Source organism: Rhipicephalus sanguineus, chromosome 6 (genome assembly GCF_013339695.2).
Source record: "Rhipicephalus sanguineus isolate Rsan-2018 chromosome 6, BIME_Rsan_1.4, whole genome shotgun sequence".
Lineage (NCBI taxonomy): Eukaryota > Metazoa > Arthropoda > Arachnida > Ixodida > Ixodidae > Rhipicephalus > Rhipicephalus sanguineus.
In genome coordinates this window covers 13,191,138-13,212,402 of record NC_051181.1, presented here as the reverse complement: position 1 = coordinate 13,212,402, position 21,265 = coordinate 13,191,138, and the positions used below count along the sequence as shown (strand labels likewise).

Sequence of the window (21,265 nt, the reverse complement as noted above, 5' to 3'; positions counted from 1 at the left end):
CGACCACGATTTCCTGCTTTTTCCTGATGACCTCAATATAGCGTCCACCACAATTTCGTGCTGAAGCTCCGGAGTACTTAACTAGCGAGTCTGCTCATCTCTTGAATAAATAAAGAGATGACCAGACGGGTAAAGCAAGCTTCTTTTGTCCCGCAGACGCGTGCAATCAGCTGCTCTGAACTGAGAATCACGTTTGTTTTCGGGCGATCGCTCGTAACATGAAGTGAGGCATGCACGATCTTGCACTGTTATCGTTTCATTTTCTTTGGTTTGTCTTTTTTTAAGGCTAAAGCCTTAGATGCCTCATCACACACGAAAATTGACCGTCGGCGTCCCACGTAGCCAACACTAGTGATGCGCAAAATCATCACGCAATGAGGTCGAGAGAACATGTGACGCCACTATGACGTCATTCAACGTGACGTCATATGATGACGCCATCGCATGACATGGTCGCTTTGCATTGTTGCCTCCGTGATCGAGGGCCGATCACGGAGGCAATGTAAAAGCAGGTGAGGTGCAGAAAGCTTGCAATGCCTTCGATCCTGTCGGCAGTCCGAAACCACGTTATGTGCAGAAAGCTTTCGAAGAGGGGCGACGGAGGATCAATGCATCGACTGACGAAAAAGATGGCTTTCGTTTTCGAGTCATTTCAGGCGAATGCATAAGGAACCACGTTTTTTTTTTTCATGTAATTCTTTCGCATACATTTTACCTATGCGGTGAGTTCTTCAAAATGTATGGCTAACATGTTGACATCGATATTGGTGACCACCACGTTTTTTTATAACCTGACGGAAGCAAATCGTCAGACCACACATCGTCAGAATTATTTCTGGCTACAGAAAGCGGGTTAGCGCGCCACACACCATATTATTATTGTTAGTCTTTACACAAATGGCAAGCATGTCAAGTTAGTGATGCGATGGCCTATCGGTCGTGTTGGGCATACGTACATTCGTGCCCCTCCGTGCAAATTTTAGTGTATACCACTTGAACGAGACGCGTGTAATTTTTTACTTTTGGTACCGCGGCCACGCCGACTGACACATTCGGCTTCGCATGAAATGGCTTGGAACAGCAGAGCGCAGGAGGCAGCCTTGTAAAACAAATCGAATGCACGAAATAAAGGTAGTATATGAAGGGTGCAAACTCGTTAGCATGCATGAGCTAGTTACTATGTGCCACGTTCTCCTGGTTATCTCCAGTTTATTCTCTCCTGCAAGTTTACGTTCGTCATTCCACACGAAAGTAAGTTAAGCGCCTTTTCTCACGATGAAGTGCGTGCAGGATGCGTTCATCAAACAGCCGCGGAAGTGTGGACCAATGCGGTGAGAAACCAGCTGAAAGGATATATACAAAATCCCCGTTTCACAACATACAAAATAACAAACGCGTTCTCTGTGTGATGAGTCGCTGCAGTATTATGTTGCAGTGACGCAGTATTAAATATTGCCCAAATTTCCGCAATTTTAGCTAATAGTGGCCAAAATATCACGCGCGTAGCAGACGCTCGCCGCTTTGACGCGGCTTCCGCCGCGGGGAAAGCCCACGGGTCCGGCACGGCAGCGCCGCGGCGCGGGAGTTCACCGCAAAAGGCCCTCGCTCCTCCCATGTATTCGCGCGGCGCTTTGGACACTCCCCCTATTCTAGGTCACTCTAGCACGGTCGGTCGCGTTTGCAGATCCACAATTCTTTCTCCTGTATCTTTACAGCACTACTTATATTGCTTAGCATAAATAGTTATAAACTTTACATATTATCCAAAGCTTATCTTAAAGCTTAGCACATGGCTTAGCCTGCTTAACCAAGGAACGTGTAAAAAAAATGTTCACACATGCAGCGTCGCCACGCCGCGCACCGTCTCACTTTTTTTTTTTTTCGTCACCTGGCTGGTTCTATGCCGGTTGTGATCTCATGGCGGTTTCTTTATTATTATTCTGTGGTGTCTGTGTTGTCGATTCCTTCGCAAGTTCTTCTTTAGCGTGTTTTACTATAGTGCCCGTTTACCGCACGGCATGTACGGAGACACCGTACCGCCGTGGTCGACACGCAGCCTTTTTATATAACTCTTTTAGTCGCGTGAGTTGCTAACTGCACACGGTGTACGATTAAGCTCAATCGGGATCAGACTTATCAAAAGTGAATTGATCCCATCTGCAGCTTGCGTATAATATAGCCAATCATGATCAAGAAATTTGATCGGGATCGGGTCCGACGCGCTCAATCAGTCATAAGATGTTATAAACAGCTACCAATAGGCGGTAGCTGTTTGAACAATAAAACTCCTGTTGGCCTTATACATTCTTCAAAGGTATACTGCGCTAAAAGGAACAAGGACACAGAAAAGGGGGGGACAACACTGCGCATGTGTTGTCCCCCCCTTTTCTGTGTCCTTGTTCCTTTTAGCGCAGTATACCTTTGAAGAATGAACATCAACCAACTAGCCCAACTTGCTGCTCTGTGGCCTTATACATCTTCTGTTAGTACATTAAGAAACCAATAGGAGTACTTATTTGACCAATACAACTCCTATTGGCCCAATAAGTCACCGATAGGCAGCACCGATTTGACCAATACAACTCCTATTGGTCCAATAAGACACCAAAAGGCAGCCCCTATTTGACCAATACAACTTCTATTGGTCTAATAAGACACCAATAGGTGGTGGCTGTTGGTGTCTATTGGTACCCATAGAAGTCTTATACAACCAATACAGCTCCAATAGATGTCCTATAGAACCAATAGTGATTTCCTATTGGACCAATAGGAAATCCTATTGGCATTTTTGCTAGGGTGGCCCAAGCGTGCGTCCCGGGGCACCTCCTCGTTGCTGCTTGGAACGGCGTCCATTTTTGAATCGCTGTTTTGCAAAGGGTTGAAGCGAAAAGCATTCGCGATGTTGCGTATCGCGGTGATTCGAAGTTGTAGAATGTCGTCTTCAACTAGTCGACACTTTTGACGGCATTGATGGCGATGCTGGTGACAAGGCATGACTGAACGTTTGCGCCTAGCAGATGAAATGTTAGCTGGGCGGCTGCGCTTCACGTCACTCCTTTCTGTGGACAAGTGGTCAGCTGGGGCGCGGCGTTGTGGAGGTGACAGCGAGGAAGCGCTTCCAGCGCTAAAAAATGGTGGGCTTGCTGGCCGTTTTGAATTGGGCTAGATACTGGTTATATAAATCAATAAAACAGATAGTTATTCATCCCTCAGTTGCATTTTGGGTCGCGAATCACTACTAAGGGGGTCAATAACTACTCGTGGATGCAAAAGTTTTGAAACGCGGAAATTTGATGTCAGTACTCTTTTAAAGGAGTATATTGCCTCACGAATTGACCGGCGTTAAAATGTTTAGAATCCGTCAAGTATGAGCGGAGTCACCGAAATTTGTCACACACTGTGATTGCTTTCTCTTTTCGCTCATCTTGACAAGCGTGCTGGAAGCTAGGCAGGGAGGGATGACAAAGGGGGAAGAAGTTGCTTCGTCTGCCGCGGTGGAGCAGTGGTTATTGTGCTCGGCTGCTGATCCTAAAGTCGTGGGTTTGATCCTGGCCACCGTGGTTGCATTTTGATGGAGGCAGAATGCTAGAGGCCCATGTCAGTGCACGTTAAAGAACACCAGATGGTCGAAATTTCTGGAGACCTCTACTACGGCGTCTCTCACAATGATATTGCGGTTTTGGGATATAAAACCCCAGATATTATTATTATCAAAGAAGTTAAGGCCACGACGCACGTGCGTCATGACCTTGAGCACTTTTTATTTTTTTTCTTCGAACGCGCGGCTTACCTTCAGTGTGATCACGTGTGCCGGCACATGCTCAAATCAGCCAATGGTCGTGAATTTGAATACAGTTAAACCTGGATATAATGCAAATTCACGAAAAAATTCGTTACAGACAGGTTTTCGTTATATGCAGTTTCAGCACGAAAATTTGGAAACGAAAAGCATAAATAAACGAGGGGAACTGAAAGCAGAGCTCAGCCAAAACGTTTATTTAGCGGCAGAAAACTGCATTATTTTGCAGAACTGAACGTTCGTAGGACATCAATATAACTCTGCTCCGTCATCGTCTAGCTGTGGCCTCTGAGATTGGCTCCGGCAATGCGTCGACGTGTTGCCAGAGCTAATCGTGGAGGCCACAGTCTAGCAAACCCGCGATGCGGCACAAGACAGCATCGCGGGTCGACATCCGAAGTCCCATCGTCATCGTGGTGTCAGAGAGTTTCCACCAGCACCTAATCTGACATTTCCTCGGTAGTGATGACACAGTTGTCTGCATAAAAAAAAATCCGAAGACCCATCGTCATCGTGGTGTCAGAGAGTTTCCACCAGCACCTAATCTGACATTTCCTCGGTAGTGATGACACAATTGTCTGCATAAAAAAAAATTGCAAAGCTGCACGTCGTCATGGGCTGCTTTATGCGCGCGCAGTGAAACCACGCATGCACGGGGCGTCGAAAACAAAGAGTGAACGACATAGATGCCATGGAGCGTAGCATAACGATGCGGAGCCACGCGGAGCAAGGATTCTTTTTAGTGGCGTCACCTGGTGTCACGTTAACGAAGTGCAGTTCAGACTTATGCAACAATTGTAGAGTGGCGCTGCCATGCGCAAAAACCATATTTTTTATTTTGTTTTAAACAAAGCTGGCGCGGTTGGCGTCGTGGCACCCACGAGTAGCTGGATGAGGTTTGAAGAAAGAGGGGGGTGAAGGGCACGCACGCGCATTCACCCACGGCGGCAAGAATGCCGGCCGAGGGATGCAGGCCCGCCTGCTCGCCTTGCGCACACCAGCACGGACAAATGAGCACTTGCAGTCGCTGGGGCTTCAAGCGCGCCATGTGCGCCGCCGCCGCTTCATGCTCCGTCATCGGCGGGGCAATCGCAGGAAATGCAGGCGGCTCCCGCTCGTGCCAAAATGACTAAATTCGGGGCAAAATCTCTAGGTTGTCGGCAGCGAAGATTCTCCCGCTGCTACTTTGTTACATAGAGGTCGCAAATGCAAGTGCTTCTATGAAGTAACAGCCGCTAATAGAAAAAACTTGGTAATATTGAGGAATTCGTTGTATGGAGGTTTGTTATTGGCAGGTTTAACTGTATGTGGCGCGGTCATTTGGGTATATGGCATCATTTGCAGAAAGAAGAGGGAACGATTTCTAGCTGACTTTAAGAATTAATTGTAGAATTCAGGCCACGTGCTGTGCTATAATGTTTGGCTTGTGTGTTCTTAGGAGCCTCGACTACCACTCGGAAACGTTTTCTCACCATGCTGAAATAGTGTTGCGGGGACCCCGCCCTGGATATGATGAGTGTGAGATCATAGGTGCACTTTATGGTGACCCTGGTCACACTTTCATGAGGGTGGGATGTAAAAATTCTCACGTGTCAAGGTCTGCATTTGAGCCATTATGTAACTGTGCAAAAAACGGACGGTGACACAAGAGGAGAGGAAAGCACAAACAGGTGTAGACTATCAACTGAAGCTTTATTGCAAGAACAAGGCAATATAAAGGACAGGATAAAAAGCAAGAAAGAGCAAAGGGGAGGAGAAAAAGCCAAGAGGGACCTACATCAACAAAAACCCAGGGCACAACAACCATAACACACCCATCATACAAGACCAAGATAACGTAACTCTTTTTCAGGTAAAGCAACAGAGGGAACACGTGATGCAAGACTCGGATTGCTTATGAATGTGTGCGGCCTCAACAAGTTCACGCGCTCTTTGATTTTTGTGGCGGAACAACACAGAAGTGTCACTGAAGAGCAGTGAGCAGCTACATTTCTAATAATGCGCTGCTAAATGAAGGTCAGAGTGGCCTTTCAGAGAATTATAATGTTCCCTAAGTCTAACATTTAGACATCGTCCCGTTTGGCCCACGTATACACGATTGCAAGACGGGTATGGAGTAGACAACACTGGTGATACAGGATACATAGGTATGAACATGACTAACATTGCACTTATCCTGCTGCACAATTTGTCGATTCGCCACACGTCGGTCTACCTTGGCACATAAAGTGGATAGCTTGTTCCTGGCAGAAATTACCACTTGCACATCATATCGTGATGCGACCTTTTTTAGGCGGTGGTTAAAACCATGCACATATGGAAGAACAAATTTCTTGCGCTGCGCCTTCTCTGCCAAGTTGCAACCATCAACGGGACCTTTTTTGATCTTCTTGATCAACTTCTCGCAAACCTTTACCAATACATCCCGTGGGAAGCCAGCTTGACTCAGTTTTTGCACCTGCCCAGAAAAACTGGTTTCGACTAAATGAGTTCAGGATTTCTTCAGTGCAGAACTGAAGCAAGATAGTGCAGTGGCATTTTTTACCGGTTTCGTATGGCCCGATTTGTAGTTCAAGACAGGTTTGACAGACCTAGGGGCGTAGAACCAAGAGACATGCGTGCTTGAGAACTGCAGCTGTAGATCCAAAAATTGGATGCAATGGTCCTTTAAGCATTCAGAAGTAAACTTTAGGCCAAGACCAAACTGCTCAAAACTCTGAAGAATACCTGCCGACATGTCTTGAGTTCCGTTACGAAAAAAAAACAATATAGTCATCTACAAAACGAAAGACCCTGATTGCGGATGTTTGTAAAACCGGTTGGAGCGCCCGATCGACTCTACTTAGAAAAATATCACTTAGAACCAGTGCCACCCTAGACCCAATACAGACACCTTCCTTTTGCAGGTACATCTCACCTTTGAAGGAAATAAATAAAGACCCCCGGTAAAAAAACAAAAGTTCTGTGAAAGATTCAACTGACATACCACTTAAACCAATGAAGGCAAGTTCATCGTTATGACATGTAATACATTCCTTTACTGCGGTCAAAAGGTGATTATGGGGGAGAGAATAAAAAAGGTCCTCGACATCAATGCTTACGGCGTCACAATTAACAGGGTTGTCATCACGCAGGAACTGCACAATCATTTCCGAGTTTGAGGTAATGTATGGATCATCTATATGGAGAGAGGATAGGCAAGTCTGCAAAAAACCAGACACACAATGCTGCCACGTGTCGCGTTCCAGGATTATTGCACGAAAAGGTATACCAATCTTGTGCCTTTCTGCTGTGTAAAATACTTCAAGCTGCAATTTGTTCGCCTTTTTTACAGACCGTGCAAGTTTCTGCAAGTTCATATCTAGCAACAAGGCAACAGCTTGTTTTTTCCTTTCCGTTGGCTTGACGTAGTCCGGAAATTCTTTCGCACAGCTTGTAATGCCTTTTCGCAAATACATGCCTTCCGGTAGAACAACGAACTGTCCCTTCTTGTCAGAAACAAGTAATCTAAGTTCATTGTTAGCCAAAAAATCTACCATTCCTTTCCAGTTCAATGTTGACGCTGGCCGACCTGGCGTCCTACCTATAGCATCCACGCAGGCTCCAATACAGTGCTGTTTTTCATACTCAGGCACATGACGGGAAATATCGTGCATCAGACTGACCTTTTTGTCATTCGACAGACGAGGCTCAAAAGCAAACTTGGGGCCTAACTCAAGAACCTGTCTATGTCGGTCCGGAAGACTCACTTCCCCCAACGTGACAGCATGCCCATTTGTAGCAGTAGTCCTTTCACGAGGAGGCGACGTCGGGCGGACTATATTTCACAGCGCCTCAGTGGCTTGGTCGGCAGTGACACACCAATGTCGGTGGAGTTGATTCCTGTAGCACTGGCGAGTCGACGTACCACTCCTCACACTACAACATACGCTCAGGCAATCCTTGTAGTACCAGACCTGACGCCACCATTCTAAGCGCAAGATGCGGCAAAGCCGCCTTGAGGGGCCTGGGAACCGCTGCATCCACCCATACAAAGCTTGAAGCTCGGTTGGGCACGTGCCATGTCTGATGTGCCAAGAACTTTACAAATCGGGCCATACGAAACTGGTAAAAAATGCCATTGCACTCTCTTGCTTCAGTTCTGTGCTGAAGAAATTCTGCACTCATTTAGTTGAAACCAGTTTTTCTGGGCAGGTGCTAAAACAGTCAAGCTGGCTTCCCACGGGATGTATTGGTAAAGGTTTGCGAAAAGTTGATCAAGAAGATCAAAAAAAGGTCCCGTTGATGGTTGCAACTTGGCAGAGAAGGCGCAGCGCAAAAAATTTGTTGTTCTTCCATATGTGCATGGTTTTACCCACCGCCTAAAAAAGGTCGCATCACGATATGACGTGCACGTGGTAATTTCTGCCAGGAACAAGCTATCCACTTTATGTGCCAAGGTAGACCGACGTGTGGCGAATCGACAAATTGTGCAGCAGGATAAGTGCAATGTTAGTCATGTTCATAACTATGTACCCTGTATCACCAGTATTGTCTACTCCATACCCCTGTCTTGCAATCGTGTATACGTGGGCCAAACGGGACGATGTCTAAATGTTAGACTTAGGGAACATTATAATTCTCTGAAAGGCCACTCTGGCCTTTATTTAGCAGCGCATTGTAAGAAATGTGGCTGTTCACCCTCTTCAATGACACTTTTGTGTTGTTCCGCCACAAAAATCAAAGAGCGCATGAACTTGTTGAGGTCGCGCACATTATAAGCAATCTCAGTCTTGCGTCAGTGTTCCCTCTGTTGGTTTACATGAAAAAGAGTTACGTTATCTTGGTCTTGTATGATGGGCGTGTTATGGTTGATGTGCCCTGGGTTTTTGTTGATGTAGGTCCCTCTTGGCTTTTTCTCCTCCCCTCTGCTCTTTCTTGCTTTTTATCCTGTCCTTTATATTGCCTTGTTCTTGCAATAAAGCTTCAGTTGATAGTCTGCACCTGCTTGTGCTTTCCTCTCCTCTTGTGTCACCGTTCGTTTTTTGCGCAGTTACATAATGAATCATTATGAACTTGCCCAACTTACCACTCTTCTGCATTTGAGAACAAGGAGTTGTTAGCTCATTGGCTACAGCATCTTTTGCAACTTAAGTGTTGCTATGCCATGTTAAACCGATTCAGTCAGTCTGTTGTTTTATTGATTAAAACACGTTCTTGGGCTATTGGGCTAGTTGGTGCATGGTCTGACAAAAATTTGGAGGCACACGGGAACAGGTCAAGAAAAGACAGGACTGGTGCCAACTAACAACAGTTGTTAGTTGGCACCAGTCCCGTCTTTTCTTGTCCTCTTCCTTTGTGCCTCCAAATTTTTGTCAGACCTGTTGTTTTATAACTTCCTCCGTTATGTACCCAAGGTGCGGTACGTGCGGGCAGGACGCCTGCGGCTGGCATTCCTGTTGCGGCTGCCGCTAATCCTGGTGGCGGCCACCAGCCTGCCTCTCTCTCTCCAGCAGTTGCAGGGGCAGCTTGTCTATGTGCATGCCCAGGTGGGTTCAAACTGCTTATTATATGCAATGCAGCCCCTGAAAAGCCCTTTTGTAAGCTCAGCAAACAGAGGTTGAAAAGATTTGCCTTTGTGCAATTGCACTCAAAACAATGCAGAAATAAAAATCCTCTGCATTCAGTGAACGCAAGTTCCATTACACGCAGACATTCCAATTATGCATACAGTTGAACTCCACAATAACAAAATTGACGGGTTTGACTATTGAGAGAATTTCATTATCGTGAACTAATGCAGTACAAATATGGAAATGGTCAGCAAAATGAAACTTTAATGGCAGATTTGAGTTAGTTTACTTGCCGACCCTCTCCATGTAGTAAACAGATAGATCTTTGCAGTGGAGCGAGTACTCCATTGAGACATTATCGTCGTGCACACTGAGTATGCCCAAATCATGGTAAAAGCATCCAACACATCCTGCGGGTTCGTCATCTTACACCAGTGGCTTGTGTCCTGTTCCTTAGTGTCATCGGTTTCATGCACGCTGCTTACGATATGCTCATCAGTCAGCTGTCCATAAACGACCACATCTTCATCATCCTGAATGCAGTCGTCCGCAATGACGCTATACGCCTAGTGCACCACCTATAGAGGCGCCACTGATAGCCACCTAGCGGGCGCCGGCGACAGTACGTACGGGAAGCCGAGCAGCCGACAGCGCTTTCCATAGCTTTGCTGCAAGGGCACGGCTGAAGTACACAGCTGCAATTTCCCTTTCATTCGAGTGCCTGACAGCTACTTCTGCGGTGACAGCTGCAGGAAAGGTGTGGGCCTCTACAAAAGGGCATGTGCACGACGTTAATGGAATTTGGGACAACCCAGTACGTATACGTGCCAGGTGCGTCCCGCAGACCAGCGTCACAAAGCCCAGCTATGAAGTGGAGCTCGTGGTAAGTAGCTGCTTTGTTTTGTTCAGTGATGTGAAGGCTCATTCAGCTCTTGTTGTTTTTAAAATTCAACCTTTGCCGCAATGCTGTTTCTGTACGTATAGTCGAACCCACTTATAACGGTCCCTGATATAACGATCTATTGGTTATAACGACCATATTTCAGTGCACTTACGATTTTCCTGTGCTACCCATTGAAATTGCGTCCACATTCTTTAAACATTCTTCAAAGCCTCCTACTTTTGCAACGAACACTTCAGACACGGTTGTGGTACGAATATGCTGTATACGAAGCGAAAAAAGTTAAAGCAGGCCTTCTAAACCTTGAGAGGCGCGCGCTCGCGCGTGCCCCGTTCCAGTTTACTTGCGACGAAGATACCCTAGATCGGTGAGCACTGCACGCTCATTTTGGATGCTGCGAGCGAGGTCACTCAGTTTCCTGGCATTTCTTCAGTGGCAGAATGGCAGAGACGAATAAAAAAAAAAGAAAAAAAGGAAAGAAATAGGAGGCAGCATGATGCCTTGTGGTCAGCTTTTGCACTGCAACTTTTTCTGGTGCCGTTCTCTGCAGCTGCGACTGCGTACGATGGACCTATGCCTTGGAACGCAAGAAACCATAAAATACAATAACTAATGACCGCGATAACTTTTCGGCACTTAAAAGTTCACTGCATCGACGTCACAATGTGCTGCAAAATGTCTTTAGTCTTTTTTGGTTACGGCAGAGACCGGCTGATCAATGATGCCTCGATTGCTTCACGGATAAAAATCAGAATAGAGCGGCGGCGATGTGGCGGTCGGTGGTGAACATGCTATTATGACTTATTGCCGACAACCTTATCACAGTCATCTGCAGCTATCGGCTCGGCTGCACGTGTGGCGTACACTGTTTGGATTGATGGCGGAACAAGCAGTACAAGCCCATGATGCTGCCGTTCGCAAGTTCGCCGCCGCCGCGCCATGCGAGATAAATTGCGCGCCGCTTCGTAGAAACGAAATTAGCACGCTGGTGGTGTGCGGCACGGGCACCGAGAAACATTGATGCACTTACAGCGAGCGTATACTGTGTGTTTTATTCAGCGACCACCCAGGCGCGGCGCACCTGTTGTGCAGGACCGTCAGAGCATTGCGGAGACATAGAGTGCGCATTGCTTGCGAAATGCTTGTCTTCGCCACACTCGACAAACAGGCTACTCGCCGCATACATGCACGGTCCGAAGCGAAGCGGACACAAAAAGCACACAAATGCGCTTAGTACAGCAAGCAGCCCGGCAAGGATGGTGTGAGCCGAGTAGGTGATGCGCTGCACGCAACTGGCCAGGGATTATCGGCTCCACATGGTGGTATCGCGGTTCAGTGAAACAGTGTCGGTTCACTGCAAAGGCGGTTTCATTCACTCGTGCATGCAGCGGGCGTCGCTTCACCATGCGAAAAGGCCTAACTTCTCACCGGAGGGGTTGTTAGCACTTTTCAATAAAAATGTGCAGAAAAAAAAAAGTGGCTTGGTTGCTAAGTGCATGTTTTTGAGGGCGAGTCCATTTACAACGGACTGCTGGTATAACGACCAGTTTTTGTGGCACTTTCGAGTTCGTTATAAACGGCTCCGACTGTATTATTAAGAAATACACGTCGTATGGACGGACTGATATTTAAAACTTCGCAAGGCGACTGGGAAGAGACACTTCTGTCAGGTTTATTGACGCAGTGCGCTAAGCCGTCCCAACATGGTGATAACAGATCGGTCACAAGCCACCGTCACCATTGTTCTAGTCGCGTGCATCACCTCTTTCTCCTCTTCATCCAGGCGCCGCGTGAGCATGATTTCCAACATCCTCCGCGGCCAACAATGTCACTTGCACAGTTCCAGAGGGCAAAGAAGTTGAACCTGTCTCGTGCGGTCTGCGAGTCTGACTTTACATGCTCTCACGTGCCCATCGTTCCCCTTTAAGATTTCAACAACTCTAGCTAATTTCCAAAACGTGATAGGCACTTTGTTATCTCCAATAATGACAACATCACCACACACACTAAACTGTTTCTGAGCTTCTGTGACCTGCTGTGCACGCTTCTTAGCGTCAGTAGGAATTGCTTGTACCAGCGTTGCCAAAATTAATTTAGTTTTTGTTGTCTACGTCTCCATGCGCGCAGCGTCTCTGTGCGGCCTCCCGAGTTCTCGCTGATTTGTGCTTGTGGAAGGGCCGTGAGATGTCTACCTGACAAAAAGTGTGAAGGAGTCGGTACTTCTGCTTCGGCAGTATCGTGAGAAATATATGTCAGTGGCCTAGAATTTATCACTGCCTCGACCTCCTTTAGTAACATGTGAAGCTGCGCGAAGCTGAAGCATCCTTTTCCTATAGTTTTCCTGAGGCAAGTTTTAACTATTCGAATCATTCGTTCCCAAAAACCTCCCCACCATGAAGCGCGCTCAGCAATGAACTTCCACGTGATATTACTGGATCCACAAAAGTTCTGTACCTGTACATCACGTAGAAATCCATATGACAGCTTCATTTCACGACTGGCTGCCTTAAACGTTAACGCATTGTCAGAATAAATTACACTTGGCAAGCCACGACGTGAAATAAAACGACAAAAGGCCAATAAAAAAAGAATTCACTGTCATATCACTCGCAAGTTCTAAGTGAACTGCTCTCACTACAGCACAGGTAAACACCACAATGAATGTTTTCACAGAGCTGCTTTCCTTTACAAAACATGGGCCAGTGAAGTCTACGCCCGTGACTTCAAATGGGTGAGACTTCGAGACTCGGTCGATAAGTAGCGGGGCTGTAGGAGCTGAAGCGGCTTTCAGTTGAAACGTCGCACTGGCCAATCACCTTTAACACATAGACGGCCGCGCACTATCCAAAACTTCTCACGCAGCTCGGTGAGTGCGACACCGACACCACTGTGCAGAAGACGTCGATGTTCGCTGTCTACAATGAGGTGCGTGCAACGATGATCTGCGGGTAACAGCACGAGGCATTTCACATTTTCCGAAGCCTCTACGTTGTCTAGGCGAGCCTTGATCCTGATGATGCCCTTGTTATCCACGAAAGGGTGAAGGTCTCGTATGGCCGACGATTTGTCGAGAGCTTTGTTAGAGGTTAGGGCCACAATCTCCTTTCCAAAGCTTTGTGCTTGCAAAGTTCTGATCCACGTGTCTTCGATTTCTACAATCTCCTGAGCCGACAGAGGACCTTCTCTTCTCGTAATATTACTTGCTCGGCATTTGTGAAGGAACCTCCTCACCCAAGCCGTGATTCGAAGGGCTGTCTTCCAGCGACTGTATTTAGTGACCTCAAATAGAGGTTCCAGCGTCCTGCTCTGTGCCATTAGAACCACGTTTCCTTTTGAAGCACAAAGCTTATAAGCGCACATAAAACGAGGACCGAAGATATAAGAACTTGACAGGACAGCGCTTAACTCACAACTGAAATTTTTATTGAACAGAATAACATTTAAAAGCACAAGAGAACGAATTGCACATGCGTAGTCGAACAAGAGGCCTAACTGCCTTCAGGACCAGAAACAATGAACACAGCATAGTGATATTAACAATCTTCACTTATCAAGAAAGTCAAACTCCTTATCGTGTAACGTGATGGAAGGTTGACTAACACAGTCAGGGCCCCTTTTTCTAATATGAAATGCCTCCACTATTTCACGTGTTGCCTGATCTTTATGCCTAAACAGTATCTCGGTTTCATGCAACACAGGATAACATCCGCATTTATGGCAATGCATTGCGAGATGCGAATGGGCTGAAGCTTTCAAGGAAGCGTTGTGTTCCATAAGACGTTCATTTACGTTCATTCACATCCACGCTATATGGTGCTTTTCACATCCACGCTCTTGTGCTTTTAAATGTTATTCTGTTCAATAAAAATTTCAGTTGTGAGTTAAGCGCTGTCCTGTCAAGTTCTTATATCTTCGGTCCTCGTTTTATGTGCGCTTATAAGCTTTGTGCTTCAAAATGAATGTTCACCAACTAGCCCATCTCACCGTCTTGCCACGTTTTCTGTTGGGTTTCTTTTGTGGAGTAACATTTCAGGTGAGTTCTCGAAGTTCTCTTCTTGTGTCGACCAAGTTTCTTGAGCCGTAATGAGCCATTCGGGGCCAAGCCACCATAGCAAATTCGTGCAAAGGTTCTGAGCTGACACACCTCTTGTTAGGAAACCAGCTGGGTTGACTTTCCCGGCGCACTGACCCCAGCGACTAGGATCGGTGCGCTCTTGGAATTTCCATCACTCGGTTGTACACAAAGGATTTCCACTTAGTGGGTGACGACCGAATCCAGCATAGGCAGATGTTCGAGTCGGTCCAGCAGAAGTATTCGTTGCATTTCGGTAGCGTCTCGCGTAGAAACGTTGCTATCCGCGCACCCAGGCAAACTCCGACGAGTTCAAGGCGCGGTAATGTCAGCCTCTTGATAGGAACGACCCGAGCTTTCGCGAGCAGCTGTTGGACATAGACGATTCCCGATCTATCTTCGACCCTTAAGTAGGCGACGACACTGTATGCCTGCGGACTTGCGTTAGAGAAGACATGAAGCTGGAAGTGAGCTTCGTCCGTGGTCATTTTGATCAGTGAGCTCCTCTTCAAAGTTAAATCTTTTATGTCTTCAACCTCTGCCGTAAACTTCTTCCACTCATCTTCGAGAGCCTTCGGAAGTGACCCATCCCAATCTATTCCTTGCTTCCAAATATCTTGAAATAGGATATTGGCTCTGATGGTGAATGGAGACAAAAATCCCAACGGGTCGAAAATTCTCGACGTCGCTTGGAGCACCATTTGCTTCGTGGGTTTTCCATTTTTGACAACATCCAGGAGCGGTTCAAGGCTTACACGAAGTGTGTCTTCCTCCGTGTTCCAGTACAGGCCGAGTACCTTTGTTGGTGTATTCTGTATTGCTGACCCTCCGTTTTCCTGTAGTGTCTGTTGCAGCTTGTCCTCGTTGGTCGACCATTTCTGCATGTTCATTCCTGGTGATTTCATGATCTCGGTTGTTTGGTCGTACAAGTGGCAGATCTCCTCAGGCGCCGAATACCAAATCATCTACATAGAAGCTTTCCTTGAGCTGAACAGCTGTTTGTTGGTATTTCGAATCTATGTGGTTGAAGTGATACCGAAGCGTAGCCGAGAGAGAGAGAGAATCAACTTTATTGAGCCCGAATATTCGATGGTACGCGCAGGTACCAGACGGGGTGGTTCCCTATTCACGGGACCGATAGGAGAAACGGACTCGACGTTGTTCCGAAAGGCACCCGAGTCATCCTGATCTCCTCGAGTCGTGGGAGCGGTTGGTCCTTGGTCGGTACTTTCTCAAACCACAAGAAGCGGAGTGCATCCCTGTCTTCTTCTTTGATAGATATCTGAAGGAAGGCCTTCTGTACATCCGCTGTAAGTCAGAATGCATACAAATGAAACCTTATTAGCATCTTTAGAAGGTCGGAGTTCAGGTTCGGTCCCTTTTCAAGTTTTTCATTCAGACTGCATGATGCTGTTCTGTGCGACGATGCGTCGAAAACAACACGCAGTCTTGTAGTAGTGGACGTCTCGCTAATGACTTCATGATGTGGCATGTAATAAGCATTTCCTCGCAATGCTTGTACGTCCATGACCTTCTCCACATGGCCATCCTTCTCATATTGCCTAATAGCTTTGTCATAGGCCTTCAAGTCTTCATCGTTTGTGGAAAGCCGTCACACCAAAGAATACAGTCGTGAAAGCGCAACTTTGCGATTGTCTTTCATTTCTGGTCCCTCTGATTTCCATGGTAGTGACACCTCATAGCAACCGTCTTGAAACTTGATGGTTTCATTAAACTTCGTCAAAACCTCTTCTTGTTTGTCTGATGATGTATCTACAATACCGATTGCTTCTATTTCCCAGAATCTTTGTAACGGGAAGGACAGTGCTTCCTTGTCATATGCGTCTACTCGTAAAACACATATGTGACTGCTCGTCTTCCGACTAACTTCTTCTGAGAACGCCAGGGGTCCTTGAAGAGTCCATCTGAAGTTCGTGTTGATCGCTACCAGAGATCGGGTTTCGGTGTCCCATTTCACCTCAGTTGAATTCGGCGTGAGCTTCTACATCTGGTCGGAACCGATCAAGAGACTCACTCCAGGTTCACCTGTGACCCCAGGGAAAACCACTGCGTCTGCTGGTGGTTTGCCTTCCGCAACAATGGCGCGGAACAAGTTGTTATCTTGTGGCACTTCGATCATATCTTCGCAGATGAACGGCACGACTATCGCTTCTACCTCTGCTGACATATTCTCGTGCTGGCTGCGAAGTGCAATGCTCACTACCTTAGCCCGCTGAGCATGCTGTGATCGAGCCCGTCCAAACGTGCTAACCACTAAATCCATATCTCGGATGGGAGATAAATTAAGTTTCTTGTATACATCTTCCCTCAAAAATGTTCGTTGGCTGTCATTGTCCAAAACACCACGGACGTAACAGCAATGAGCAGGAGTCGTCAGCCAGGCACGGAACGTCTGGAGGAGAACCTCTGTGGCATGTCGATGCTGGGTACTGTTCGTTGCAACGTGCATGGCGACATTCGGTGCCTTTCTCGATCCTGCATAAGCTGAGCTCTTGGGAACGTCAGCGTTGCACACAGTGGAAGCATAACGACGCTTGCATGCTGTACACTGGATCCTGCGACGACAGTCCCGCACAAGATGTCCCTTCATGGTGCACTTAAAGCATCTACCTTCCTTCCTGAGCATACTGCGCTTGTCTTTGAGGCTAACATCACTGGTGCATCGCTCAGTCTTATGGTCCTTGGCAGAACAAAAGAAGCATAATTCTGTTACGACTTCTGCCTTATTGTGAAGAACCCTTGCCGCAGGAATCGATGTCATATTTAAGCTTGGAATTTGTTTAGGGCGTGGTTCGTTCAGCCTTGGTGTCCTAATCTGAGCACACTTCTCTCTACATTCAATTTCTACCTGAAGAAATTTCAGCAGGTGCTCTAACTCCCGTTCAGCTGAATCCGCACCGCTGCGTGTGGCTACCGATGAGGAACTGGACTCGATGCTTTCGCTCTTGTAATAGTCTACTACCATATCTTGTGGTATAGCTTTCTGGAGTATTTCGCATAGCATTGAAGCGTAAGACGAAGCGCTCACCCCAAGGTTGGCGAGTCCTCTTCGGTTGAGCTGAATGTCGTCGAATAACTTCCGTAAAGCTGTAATGTTGTTCGATGATGTCACCGACCCAAGCATGCGTAGGTTTTCCAAGAGTTTCTGCTCGATCAACTTGGGGTTGCCGTAGCGCTGCTTCAATATTCCAAGGGCGTCGATGTACAGTCGAACCTCGATATATCGAACGGCATGGCGATCGCGAAATAGTTCGATATATCCAGAATTCGATATAAAAAATCACGTAAAACATGCGTCAAGAACTTGTGGAAAACAACCAACGAACCAATCGTGGTGCAGTAAATACTCACTTGAAGATTCAAACAAAGTATTTATTGTGTTGGCTTAAAATACTGAAAAAGAGTAGCCTGCTTTTTGTTGGCAATGGCGTGTTTGACGACTGCGTCCTCAACATAGTCCAGGCGATCCACAAGTGAAAGGCCGGTGCCTTCAATCGCGCTGCAGTGGCGGCGCGCAAGGGCCAAAGCGGCTACGACCTCAGCTGATGTCAGGAGCGGGGCACCATCAGCGCTTGCGGGATCCACCTCGGCAGCGTCTTCATTCGGCTGCTCAGCGGTAGCTTCGGCGACGATCTCTACATCCGTTAGCTCTGCCGTTGTACCAGTGCTGTCATCACCTCCAACGAAGTCTTCGATGCACATGCTTTGCGGCTCCGCACCAACAAAGCTCTCCAGCTTGCTCCACGTTTCGGCGAGCTCGCTTTCTTCATCTGCGCATGCCAACCCAGCTTCCTCGGATTCTTCCACTGATGCTTCGTCAGTGCGTCCACCGAAGCCCGCGTGCTGACTCTTCTCGGCCTTGGCCTTTATGTCGGCTTTGTTTTTGAGCAGAGTACTCAATGTGCTCCTTGGTATGCCTAACCCGTCCGCGACGCTCCACTTCTTCTCACCATTCTCAACGCACTGGATTGCTTCCAGTTTTGCTGCAAAAGTCAGGGTCGTCCGTTTCTTCACGTCTGCAGCCATCGCTACACACACCACAACGCGCGGCAGGCCTAACACACGAGCACAACAACGACCGATGCGACGGATGCCTGGCGATACTATCACGGAGGAGCTGGTGCAACAAGTGCAGTGCGTCGTTGCTGCAAGGCTGCGGCGTGCGTATGCCGCTACGTTCAAGTGGCGCACTCGGCGCCATTGATGTGTGCAGCAGTCGTAAACGCCCACCGCGCTACCGCTATTTTCGAGAGTTGCGGGAAAGCTCGCCGCCTGTCAACGGAGCGCGGGCGGTTTGGGGTGGCCGAGTTCGATATATCCATTATACGTCAAACTTCGTTCGAAATAAAAAATTAAAAATGCATGCGATTTCCCACGTGATATAGGAACCGTTCGATATAGGCAATAATTCGATATGTCCGTGTTCGATATATCGAGGTTTGACTGTAACTTGATTCCGTCCCTTGGATTCTGGCGACAGCTTTAGCAGCAGCTCCGTCAAGCAGAGAAACCAGGTAATGGAAGCGATCCGTGTCAGACAGCCTTGCGTTCTCGTAGACAGAATGCAGAAACATGTCCCAAAACGGCTGCCATTAGGTGATCGTACCGTCGAAATGCAGAAGTTCTAGCTTCGGCAACCTGGCTCCAAATTCACGTTGTGAGAGTGTCGTGATACTTGAGGGTTCAGTCGGTCGGTTCCCGTCAGCTGTGGTCGGTGGCTCCATTGTCGGAAGCGAAGAGGAAGTCTTGAGCATGTCAATATTGTGCTCAAGCAATGCCAACGCACAGACAACAGCTTCGTCGTATTCCATGACGGAATCATAATCTTCTATTACTTGCTCGTCAATCATGACTGCTTCCAATTCGGCGTTTAGCACGTTTAACTCTGACCTCGTCGCCTTCAACCGGCTTTGCAGGACACGAAGCTCAGAAAGTTCAAACTGTCCGGATTGAAGGATCTCTTTCACCTCGTTCACGATCTTCGTGCTTTGCGCTTGGCGAGCGACCCGCTTGTTCATGATCCACTCCATGACGGCTCGATGCAGAGGTCTCTCCCAAAAGAAGTCGCACGTTGCAAAGGCACTGGCTGCCTTCCCGGGTCGTTCGGCACCAAAATATATGATGTGGGAAAAGACACTTCTGTCGGGTTTACTGACGCAGAGCGCTAAGCCGTCCCAACATGGTGATAACAGGTCGGTCACAAGCCACCGTCAACGTTCTTCTAGTCATGCGCATCACCTCTTTCTCCTCTTCATCCAGGCACCGCGTGAGCATGATTTCCAACAGCGACATGCCGGCATGTGTAGTGATCTTGCTACCGCTGATTACATGTGCCATTGCCGAACAAGTTCCATGAAGAAAAGCATCTGTGACATTAATAATGGAGATCAATACCCCCGGTAAGAAAATCTCCAAACGTATGGGTGAATAAAAGGCGAGCTAGCGCCGCTCCGCCGATGCCATCCCGTTAGGTCCATCGAACTGCCCTACCTGCTGCAGTTTTAGCAACTTGAAATTCTCTCGCTGACAAAGCTGTAGTGTGAGTACTTTAGCGCTTCAGTGTTACAGAGAGAATCCACGCGATGTATTTAAAGGCGGAGAAGCGCCGGCCACTTTAGATAATCATGTCAGCAAGGCTGGAATTTGTTCCGTCGTTGAGATGCAAGTAACAATAATTACGACACTTTACATAGGTACTCAATTGATTAGTCAAGTCTTTACACGAAATTTCGTCATAGATATATATCTCATGTGTGCCTGCAATGTCCCACATTGCTTTAGAGCTCTATAGACCTTAAGCAAAATCTGCTGCCATCTAGCGGCCGCCGTGCGCATTTCCGCCATGTTCAAGGCTAAGCCCGCTCTGCATGTGTATACACGGAGCGTACGTATCAACGTGTGGTGGCTGATAGAAAAGGCAGTGCTGACATATTTTCGTGTGCCATGTTTGTCAGATTAAGGTAATTGGGATCCCTAAAAAAAGTATACAAGAAACTAACCTCCATGTTGTTAACTTCCTCGCGGCCGACGAGAATAAGCAGAACGTTTCGTGGCTCTGGTTGCTGCTTAGGTCTAGAGTTACTGTATATGCTACCTTTAGGTAGCAGAGTTGCGCATAGGTCTGGCTAGCAACCACAGCTATGCAGTGAACACGCGCTCTGTTTTGGAGGCGACATGCCTACGGGGTCACCGATCGACATGTTTGGCGTGTCGAAGACCCGTGATTAATTTTACTGTGAATGACTAGTGTCAATCCAGTTCGCTGCAGCGGCGCTATCGAGAAATACAAAATTCGGCCCGAGCGTCAGCTTCTCTGCAAGGCATGGTTGCTAGCGGCGTTTGGAAGACGGATGCGCAACTCTGCTACCTAAGGGAACATATACAGTAACTCTACTTACGACTAACGCCGTGTTTACGCTCGCCCTTATTAATACATGCGACATGTGACAGCATCAGCACTCATCAGAGGACACTCTTTCGTGTCATGCCGGAACGAGACAGTTTTCGCGCCGCGTGCTTGCAGGCACAGAAAAACCGGCTTAGTGTACGGGCTTCAAAGCTGCATCACGGCTACTCGCGCATGCCTGCGCTGCTGTTAACGACATTACTTTGTTTATTGCATTGAGATAACAATAACATAGTAGACAGGTAGCTCGTGCGCATCTTCGATTCTAAGCGAATGGACCGATTGTGCTAGAGCGTCTTGTTTGTAGTTTGTTTTCGATTGTGGATGTTAACAAGGTAGCATTTGGTGGGACGCTTTGCGTTCGTGCTTCACTACGTGTATTCTTCAAGCATATCATGTGCTATCACTGCCAAATTCAGAGGCGCAGCTCTTTGTCCTTACCGCCCCTTCCCTCTTCGCCCACTTTTTTTTTGAATTTATACCCCAAGAAGAGCACATATCAAGTACTCCCAAA

At 47.4% G+C, this 21,265-nt stretch overlaps 1 protein-coding gene across 2 annotated transcripts in view; it reads left to right on the top strand.

Moving 5' to 3' along the window:
• Positions 1–21,265, top strand: part of LOC119395603 (vacuolar fusion protein MON1 homolog A) — a 332,663-nt gene that overhangs the window by 35,163 nt on the left and 276,235 nt on the right. For both annotated transcript variants that reach the window (XM_049416693.1, XM_037662580.1), the window contains one exon: positions 9,196–9,327. In XM_049416693.1, the coding sequence (XP_049272650.1) occupies positions 9,196–9,327 (132 nt within the window). The remainder of the gene's footprint in view (positions 1–9,195; positions 9,328–21,265) is intronic.